At 41.5% G+C, this 10,345-nt stretch overlaps 2 protein-coding genes and 1 non-coding gene across 6 annotated transcripts; 1 reads left to right on the top strand and 2 right to left on the bottom strand.

The window, feature by feature from the left end:
- Positions 1-2,436: 2,436 nt before the first annotated feature.
- LOC124683769 lies at positions 2,437-4,923 on the bottom strand. 4 transcript variants are annotated; one of them, XR_006996812.1, is made up of 5 exons: positions 4,677-4,923; positions 4,387-4,587; positions 3,426-3,494; positions 3,267-3,326; positions 2,437-3,059 (listed from the first exon to the last, which is right to left on the bottom strand). XR_006996812.1 is itself a non-coding variant. In XM_047218220.1 (5 exons), exons 1-4 carry the CDS (start codon positions 4,703-4,705, stop codon positions 2,972-2,974), a joined length of 387 nt encoding a protein of 128 aa, XP_047074176.1. In that variant the 5' UTR covers positions 4,706-4,923; the 3' UTR covers positions 2,437-2,739; positions 2,948-2,971. The 4 variants fall into 4 exon arrangements, 2 of the variants coding, with proteins under 2 accessions (XP_047074176.1, XP_047074177.1); XR_006996811.1 differs by having other exon boundaries at positions 3,267-3,335; XM_047218220.1 differs by lacking the exon at positions 3,426-3,494 and having other exon boundaries at positions 2,437-2,739; positions 2,948-3,059; positions 3,267-3,335.
- A 1,068-nt stretch (positions 4,924-5,991) lies between these two features.
- Positions 5,992-9,173, top strand: LOC124683770 (dehydrogenase/reductase SDR family member 12-like). The gene is made up of 10 exons (XM_047218222.1): positions 5,992-6,132; positions 6,249-6,310; positions 6,719-6,838; positions 6,926-7,025; positions 7,135-7,215; positions 7,387-7,436; positions 7,594-7,744; positions 8,295-8,351; positions 8,423-8,544; positions 8,655-9,173. The coding sequence occupies exons 1-10, from the start codon at positions 6,118-6,120 to the stop codon at positions 8,869-8,871; spliced, it is 975 nt and encodes a 324-aa protein (XP_047074178.1). The 5' UTR covers positions 5,992-6,117; the 3' UTR covers positions 8,872-9,173.
- TRNAG-GCC lies at positions 8,920-8,990 on the bottom strand. Its single transcript has one exon. It is a non-coding gene; the product is annotated as a tRNA-Gly (tRNA).
- Positions 9,174-10,345: the final 1,172 nt, after the last annotated feature.

Here is a 10,345-nt window from a genome sequence, read left to right on the forward strand (position 1 = left end):
AACGAATCTATATGGTTAATCACTAATTTGTACCGCCATTAACCGGTTGCATAGGTGCATCCACGCATCCCATTTATTTCCATCAACAGATCTCCGAAACCCAATATTCAGTGGTCGAGATGACACAACCGAACGAACCAATACATTCTTGTACTGAACGGTATTATATAATGATGGATATTGAGTTGGTAGAGCCCTTTCTCCAAGCCAAGCATCTTCCCAAAATCTTACCAACCGCCCAAATCCAACCCAAAAAGAGCCACGATTTAGAAACTAAGCCTTCACTCGCATGAATCCCTTCCAAAAAGGGGAGTCAGTTGGTTTAGCCTGAACCTGAGGAGTTAGTGTCTTATCTTTTACATATTTGTTACCGGAGTTCACTCTTATGTATGATCATTTCATGGAGAATCATTTATTAGTGGTTTGGAGGTTTCTAGGCAACTTGGTAACGGTTCCATCTTATTTCATTTTGATCTCGTTACGTCGAAATGGGTGAGTTGACGCTAATGATCTGATATAAATTGTGCATCGTGTCTCTTCCGCTTCTGGAGCTGGCCGCTCACTTCTGATTGCTAGGATTTTGTCTATCCGATAAGGAGTAGAAATGTTCTAAGTGCCTAAATAAGCGATGAACTCGGAGATATCCATGATATGCTTAATGTTCCTTCATTACATGAACATTATTATATTGGCATGTTGAGAATTTGGATGGTCAGAGATAGCAAGGTCGTTAAGAATGAAGTGCCTACACGTAAGAAAATGGAAAATTGTCTACCAGCTAGAGTCCAGAGTCGCCGTGTCTTTGTTGTCAGCTTACTTGCCTGTTCCGGCACGTTGCTGCCATCTCGCGGTCGCGAAAATCAATTTGCTGGTACTCGTCATGGTTGATAGGTAGAACTACGTGTATTTTTGTCAACATTAAGCTCACATTATACATGTCAACAATTTGCAGCATGTTGCGACAACCGATCACATGGCGTGGACAGGAGGGCGCTCATACTCGCCTGATGTGTCGCAAATAGTGCCTGAATAGCAACAAGTAGTATCTCTAGTACTACGAATGGGAGCCTACTTCCCGGTGCCTCCTAATCTTAGCATGGATGTACGGGTCAGCGAGGATTCTATGTAAAAGCATAGTAGGATCACCACACCGTGATGTTGAAAGTAACTTGACTCGATTTGTTTGTCATGTATAGTTCTATCCTCACCGGAAGCGGCATGCTGCAGTAGAGATGTAATATATATAGGCGGGTAATATTAGTTTCTATCCTCATGTGAGTTCTGGCGCTTTATTTGATAGCAGCTCTGATTATATATCTTTATTGCCATAGTACAATATAATAGTGCATTAAATTTTATTTGTTTTATTTAGTAGTTTGATATCACCCACCAAGATAGGAATGATACAGATATAGCTGGCGTGCTAAATAATGTGCACATATATACTGTCGGTGCCACACACCATTGGTAGTGCCTTTTTTAATTCCATTTTCTCTCTTTTTTGGATATCCGTGCCAAAACGAACTTGGTGCATTTAAAAAAAAGTTAGAGAAAAAAAATATTTCTAAGTTCTGTAAATCGTCGAAAGGAAATCAGAACTGTCCCATGTAAAATATTTGGTTGCAGCCTGTAGGATTAGCACCAAGATCGACGTAATATATGCACTACGTGCAATTGCTACTTGAGAAGAGGTTGGTTTGGTTCTCTTGTGGATATTCACGTTTGTTGTAACCAAATCTTTGATAAACCTCTGGTCGAATGAAGTTTTCTAAAAATGACACAGTTTCACATTATAAAAGGAATAGAATGTGCAATTTGCTTTGTTTACTTCGTAAGTAAAAAACATGTCTTGCCATGTACTCCAATGGTAAGTTTTGTTCACGACGCCTCCTAACTCTACTATGAATGCGCGTTTTTAAGCTAGAACTCTTCATGAATGAATAGATTATCAACACAAAAAGATGGTAAAACTAGAGTTGACTCTTATTTTATAAGGAAATGGAGTTGCCTCTCATATATGATCATTTCATGGAGAACCGTTTTATAGGGGTTGGAGATTAATAGGGAACTTGGTAGCGGAAATCCATATTGGCTCCCGAGTCTAGATACACTCGATATGTAGACCAATCAGCCAAAGACAGATCGATGCGCAACCTTGTATTCTCTCTCGTATACGGAAGCGCAGGCGCAATATGGAACAGTGGGCTTGTAACAGTTGCAGACGCATTGATTGCGACGGCCCATCTATTGATGCATCGGTACAAAAGTCTCCCTTGTGTCCTGGACCAACGTATAGCATACTGGACGCCTGTTAAAAATAGCCCAAATGCAGGTCCTAACAACACGCGATTGGCAACACTGCTGTCTCCCTACAAGTTGAATATCACCGCCACACTTCAGCTGGATCCAGTTTGGGTGTCCATGCATGAATAACCAGGACCTCGAAATTCATAGTTTGATCCATCGAACACTAGTCAGTGCAACCCACCAGACTAAAAACACATAGCAAGTAATTAACCACAAGTATGTTGTACACACATCTCAAGTTTGAATGCACGGCGTTGATCATCCGCTAATGGAATGTGAACACATATCTTGGAATGGGATCTTCATGCTGCAGCCCGGCGTCTCCAACAAACTGTTCGTCAAGATCCGCCTTCACTTTCTTCCCCGAGTTTAACTGAATTAGCACCCCATAAGAATCCCTGCCTCTTGGCTTTGCACGGACAGTGCTTATACCTGCAACAGTTTTCAAGTTTCATAAGGAAACACATACCACTCAAGACTCGAGTAGACTATAATCTACGAAGCACCGATACGGCAACACGGAGACGGCGATACGGGATATGGCGATTTCAAAAAACAGCGAAACAGCGATACGACAAGTATATGTATAAATGCAATAATATGATAGATCAAAAATCAAAAATCATAATAAAGTAAATACATGAGATGAGATAGAAGAACTGCCCTATTTTCTGCCTTTTCTTGATGACTGAATCCGAAACTCTGAATGATCACCACTTGAATGATCACCACTGCCCTCAATCCTCGTGGTACTTGCAAAATAAATCATATGACTAAGTATGCTAGTTTTAGAATTTGAGACATAACACATAACGGTAAAGAAGGTGGCTTTGTGGCTTGTTAAATGTTAAATGCATCCCAGCCTCCAAATCCAAATCCAAATCCAAAAAACATTTGTTCAATGTCCTTGCTTGTATATAACAAGGGGTAGTTCTTAAAAATCTCAATGCAAGACTCACCAACGGATGCTGATTGGGGAGCTCTTGTAGCGTTCCTGCCTGCCGCAGAACCAATGACACCTGCGCCATCTTTCAAAATATGGCAATCATTAGCATTACTAGCTCTTCCAAATTTACTCATGTTTGACAAGAAAAAAGTAACTAGTTAGAAGCCACTACCAGGTCCAGCTGAAGCCCCTATCCCTTATGAGTTAGAAGCCAGTCCAGCATGACAAGCTGCTTCATTGACTGCAATTTTTTGTGCAAATTGGAAATGTGTTGTCATTACTGATTAGTTAAACTGTTCGTCACGCAAGTGAAAACAAAAAAATTGCCAACTGAGTGATTTATGACAGTTTGCCATGAACAAAAAACTAACAACACATAACTTTTTAAATGTCACTACAATGCACATAAGCTAGACGAACATGCATGTTCATGTGATAGACTCTTATCGAGCATCCGCACACTTGCATTTCGTCTTCTCTGCTTTCAGACGGCTCTTTCCATACCTTATCCCAAAACCATGCTCCCACGAACACAAGCTATAGAAGTCATAAGCTTCACCGAGTGAGTGGAACATTTGTTCCAAGGATCAATGATCTCATCGGCAAGCTTTTCAGCATATCCATGGGTTGAATTTTCATGGTCACTCTTCCTCGATGCGCAAAGTGTCCTGTCCAGTGGTGCCTGATAGACACAGACCTTGCAAGACACGTCCAACGCGTATAAAAATAAATCTGAAACTGTGCAGTGCACTTCCCGGATAGACTAGGCCTGAAGAAACTCAACAGCCTAGCTGTCATAACCTGTAAATGACAAAACGCAACTGCAACACACAGAAGTCCCATTTTTTTTTGTCAAATTATGTATGTGTCCTATTAAACCTTATGTGAATCCACAAGAACATTGCATCACCCAAATTTTAAATAACTTTCAGTGGGATGACTCGATGTATCTGCTCTGACGAAAACTACACTTAGACTTGATTGCTGTCACCGCCCGGCACAACATGCCCCTTACTAATTTCTCTTTGGTTTTTAATCTAACCATAGCAACACGATTAAAATCGAATTCAGAGCCCAACCTTACTGACTACACTATTGAATAATTAGCACATGACACAGCTCAAGAACCATACCTTTTTGTCCGCCCAGGAGACTGCGGATTCATTTTCTGAGTTGACTGTGCAAAATCCGCCTCTCCGTCAGCGTCGTGATCATCCCATCCAGCCACAGTTTGCAGGATACCCAGCAGCGATTGCTCCAGCTCCACTCCACTTCTTCCCCTCGCGACCGCACCGGTCGCCGCAGCCTCCACTGCCCCCTCGTAGATAGCAACACTGAAAATGGGGGAGACACAATCTACCGGTCAAAAGGCTGGAGAAGATTCGTACTCCCTGACCCAGAAAACAAGGTTAAACACACGAACCTGCTCAGTGCATCCAGCGTGAAGTCCATCGACTTGCCTGAGCTCACCGGCGAAATATGCTCTGCTCCTGGCCTGCTGCCGTTTACAGCTCCCGCCGCCCCTCCTACATGCCGCTTGAAAGTTGAAACGCCGGAGCCCAAAGCCGATTTCACCTCTCTGCTCAACTCTCCGCTCTTTGGGTCGATATAAATTTTCAAACGACCAGATCCAGAAGCCACGCGCCGCAGGTCATACCACAAGAAATCCTGGAGCCGTGGTCCAGGTAGCCGCCAGGGTCTTGTTCCGCGGGTCCAGATCATCTCAGTACGTTACTGCGGTGGGCCCCAAGCACAACTGTAAGCGGAAATGACTATGTATTCTCCATTACTAGCACGCGTAGCCCATTTATTTCTGACACAATCGTCAATCTCCACGCAAAATACAATGGTCTAGATAACAGGTCTATCTACACCCGGGAGCCAAAACTCCACTCCCACTTGGTAGCCCTCACCTAGCCAAGAGTGTAGATCACATTTTATTTCATTCTGGTCTCGCTATAGGGAAATAGGTGAGGTGACACTAAGGCAAGGTATGGGACTTCCCACACGAAGTTGCCAATTTGGCAGCTTTTATATGCTCTTTTGTGGGTGATATCATGTCTTCTTCGTCTCTCTTGATATATGAAATGTATATATGCTTCTCTTTCCCAATTTCTTAATTTATTAAATTATTTGGAAGATAAACTTATCTCGTACGTCAATTCGTGTGAATGTGCATATGCACGATATATAGGATAACTATGTAATTTTAAAGGTTTTTTACTATTCAATTTATTACGAGTGAATAAGCTATATAAAGTGGCCCTGCGATACGTCATTCCGATCTCCCGACACACTCTAGATAAGTCTAAGCAACAACCAAAGTTAATCTGAAAATTAATCTCTTTTGACTCTCTGCAATTGCAAGTGGATAAGGTGGCATGTTAGTGGCGGAGACAGGGGGACCAGCAGGGGCCTGGCCCCCATAACACGGTTTATTTGCTGCTAAATTTAGGTGAACCGTGAAGAATTTGGAAATTTTCCTCTAACCGGGCACCCTTAATATAAAAAATTAGTGGGAACGGTTCTAGGGTGGGCTAATATTCCCGAAATCAGATAAACCACTTTGTTATACCCACTTGAACCGTAATACATGAACTCTTTTGCAGCCCAAACCAAACTTTTGTAGCAACAAAAATCAGAATCCAGACTGGCCCAGCCCAGCCCAACAGCAACTCCGACGACGCGGCACCGTGCCGGAGACGGAGAGCAGAGGTGCCATCACCCGCGGCGGAGAATCGGCCAGCGAGGCGCCCCCGTGCTCTGCAAGAAAGAAGAAACCTTTTGGCCCGGAGGCGAAGCAACATTTCGTCGCCAGAGTAAGAAGACCGCGGGAGATAGGGATTGAAAGAGGGGAGGAAAATATGTTCATCCAGAAGGTAATGGTTTTTTTCTAATTCGATTTGCCATCTTCTACCATTAATCCGCGGGTAAACTAGCGCAAAGATTCATCGTCTTCTGTACATGTGTATAAATTTTCGCTGTGGTGGCGCAGGCATGGCGGACGGCGGCGTTTGGGCTCTACGGCTTCACCCAGTTCACCAAATCCGGTTTTGTGTAAGCCCAATTCCGCCCTCGCAGTTTCTCTCTTCGGTTGATGTAGCGTTCGTGATTTCGCGCAAGTGCGCTACTGTGTGTCCGTTGTTAGATGGGAGTTTCTTGCAATTGCCCCATCCGCGTCGAAACCGGAGCGCGTCATGTTGAATTTATCACAGTAATATGGAATACGATTGTTTCGCCCGTAATGTGAACGAACAAGCAGCCCGTCAGAGCAGCTGAACCCTGAACCCTGAACTGTTTGCGTTCATGAAAAAATAGAGGGAGAGCTGATTTTGATTCGATTTTGGATAGTATTCTACTGGATAGAAGGATTTTAATTGTCGACACAATTATGCCTGGATGTAGCTTCATTTCGTCTCGATTCAGATCCTGTATTCTCATGTTCTACCTAATTTAATTACCCAGGGAACATGCCAAGAAATTTAGAGAGGAGGATATGAAGATCCGGTTGGATGGGAAAAATTGCCTGGTAACTGGAGCGAATTCTGGCCTAGGTTTTGCAACAGCTGAGGGCTTGGCTTCTCGGTATGAACCTATCCCCTTTTTTACTTTGATGATTTGAACACCTGTTAATATGTGATTTCACAAAACCATTGTTTTATATTCTACCAGCGGTGCCACTGTTTATATGCTTTGCCGTAACAAAGAAAGGGGGGAGACTGCTCTCAATGAAATACGATCTAAAACCGGCAATACAAATGTTCATCTGGAGGTATGATGCTTCAACAATCAACATTGTTTTTTCCTGGATTGTTCAATTCTCATTTATGTTCGAGGTAATTTTGGGTAAACTGACACCACAATTACTTAACGTCTCATAGATATGTGACCTTTCATCTATTAATGAAGTTAAATCATTTGCAACGAAATTCTCTTCAATGGACAAGCCACTCCATGTCCTGGTAAGCCTTGCACTTCTGCAGCTTCAAAATGTTCTGTACTTCTTGTTTCTTACCCCTGGATGTAGCTCCATTTCATCTCTATTAAGATCAGATAATCCATCAACGTTTCCTCTAGAATCACATTAATACTTGGTGGAATAGACAAATATAACAGATACTTTGTTCTTGTAGGTAAACAATGCTGGTCTATTAGAGCACAAGCGCTTGACTACACCAGAAGGGTATGTTATACTATGTAATCATTGTGCTTATTTATTTGTTTGCCTGGTTATACTCAAACTACTCTTGCCATATACGACTCCTAAGCACCCAACGTTTATCATGCTATAACTGTTTACTTTCACAGCTGAAAATCTGATGCTTTTTTTTTTTAAATAGGTTGGAGCTCAATTTTTCTGTGAATGTAGCAGCACCATACACTTTAACAGAGCTAGTGATGCCATTGTTGGAAAAAGCAGCACCTGATGCTCGTGTCATTACAGTTGCATCGGGAGGGATGTACACTGAGCCACTGACCAACAATTTACAGGTATATCTCTTTCATTACTTTCTTAGGTGATTTCACCCTATTTTGTTCTGTATGGAAGCTGAACGCAGATATGTAAGTATACAAATAAAACATAAGTTAGCGTGAAGACCTCAAACTACATACAGTGACGTGGGGAGCAACTAAACCCCATGCTTCTGTAAGTTCCATGTCTAGGAGAAAATTTGTTCTGCAGGGACTTCCCAAGAGTGATCACCTGGAGAAATAAAGACTAAAAAAGTAGTTCTTGACAGAAATCAAGTTGTCAATTAATTAACAAGTGTAATCCATTTTGGAATAATACTAGAGCACTTCCCAGTTATCCAGATTCTGGATTGATTGTCACCAAAAATGAACTATTTTATTACGAAGAGCTTAGTCTGATTGCTGCTGCCTTTCTCACTTTCTGTCAGTATGATTCAATTGTAGTCTTTATATTTATGTATATAAGCATAAACCATGGGTTGTTCCTGTAAATGAATTGACCTGTAAAAAGTTTGCATTTATCTCTGATTACGGGATAGCCCTTCTCACTAATGTTTTTTGACTACAGTACAGCGAAAGCGACTTTGACGGGACAAAACAATATGCTCGAAACAAGAGAGTTCAGGTTTGTGAACTTTGATATCTGGATTCCCTCTGCTCTAACCTACATGAGACTGATGTTGGAAACTCACTCAGGTTGCACTCACTGAATGGTGGGCTGAGAAATACAGCAACAAGGGGGTCGGTTTCTACTCGATGCATCCAGGATGGGCTGATACTCCTGGAGTTTCGAAGAGCTTGCCTGGACTTTCAGAGAAGTATGCCTTCAGCTGTCCCAACTCCCTTTCTTGGTCAATATATCTTTTGCAGTATCGACGGTATAATATGAGGTTTCATCTTTGCATAACTACCATCAATACTATATCAGGCTATCAGGAAACCTGAGATCAAACGACGAAGGCGCTGACACAGTGGTCTGGTTGGCTCTGCAACCCAAGGAGAAGTTAGTCCCAGGTGCTTTCTACTTCGACCGAGCTGAAGCGCAAAAACATTTGAAGTTCGCTGGGACTGCATCATCCCATGGTCAGATAGGTTCAATTGTTAATAGCATTCGCTCTGCCTGTAGCCTCCCTGCAAACCCATAAGTTTTATTCTGAAGTGAAGGTGACTCTGATGAACAAAACAAAAAAAATTGCACCAGCCGGGAATCGAACCCGGGTCTGTACCGTGGCAGGGTACTATTCTACCACTAGACCACTGGTGCTTTGTTGTCCAGCTTGTGCATTGTTCAGTTAAGAGAGGAGGTTTTAGTCTGTCCGCCAATAGTGTACTAGCTGTGATTGATTTGCTGGCGAACCTGGGCGTTGTAATACAAATTTTCTCGTCAACTTGAACAAGCCTACATTACAGTATGAAGGAATTTTTTTGGCATGATGGTGGATGATAATACTGTTCTACTGCACCTCTTATAATTTACTACTTCACTACCAAATTTTATAATACTGTCGTAACTGGTATTTTTATTTCTTTTATATTGTTTTTAACCATTATTTGTAGTCTGTGACTCACATAAACTACTATTTTGAGCTTACCTCGCATGAACTTGTCATATACTCTTTCGCACTGCAGCTTATAAATGCCCGAACACCCGTAAAGTTTTACTCATTGGCATAGTAAGACCTCTGTTTTAATGAATAAGGATTTTTTTCGAAAAAGTCAATCTAAACAAAGTTTGTACAAACTTTTAAAAAATCCTATCGAAAAATATGATATTCTGTAGATGCCATATAAAAAATTATTTCATGATATGATATTGATTTTTTTATTTTGCATCTTAATGATTTTTTTGGTAAAAACTTAGTCAAACTTTAGATAGTTTGAATTTTAAAAATAATAGTAGTATAGGTACTATTCAATATGTAAATTTACAATTATTACCTCAGTTCCTAAATATAAGATGTTTTGGTGGGCTAAAATAACCTGCCAAAATGTCTTATATTTTGAAAGGGAGGTAATACTATATTATATAAATATTTTAGTAAAAGTCTAAAATTTCATGATATGATAAGTTGTATATTCTTCATCAAAATCCGAGGATACTATTTTCATTACCCTAATCTAAATGAATGTGTGCATGTTAAATTTTTTTTAAACGGAGGCAAAAGCTTCGCCTCATCCATTATTTTAGAAGAAAATTTGACGAAAACCTATAATAACAGGACCAAGCCCACACAAACATCACACACACCCACAACCAAGCCTAGTGGAGACACTAACAACAACATGGTCGCACCCACTCTAGCCAACACAAGAGAAAACAAAGCGACACAAACTAACACTCCAACACTATACCGATAAAGACATACCATGGAATTGGGGGCGGCGGGACCCACCAAGCAACTGCGGATCCAGGGTAGACAGTAGCCAGGGTGTTGAGAAAATCGGAAACCTCTCGGCGACAATAGCTCCATGCACCATTTCCAACAGTTCAGATTCAACAACCCCATCGCCAATGGGAACCACATTCTCGCCTGATTCAGGTGAGAGAGAGTCTGCATCGTCAAGAACACTACTATTCGCAAAGCCAAGTGCCTCATTTGATGTCATAAATGCTGCTAC

The sequence above is a fragment of the Lolium rigidum genome, chromosome 1 (assembly GCF_022539505.1).
Source record: "Lolium rigidum isolate FL_2022 chromosome 1, APGP_CSIRO_Lrig_0.1, whole genome shotgun sequence".
NCBI lineage: Eukaryota > Viridiplantae > Streptophyta > Magnoliopsida > Poales > Poaceae > Lolium > Lolium rigidum.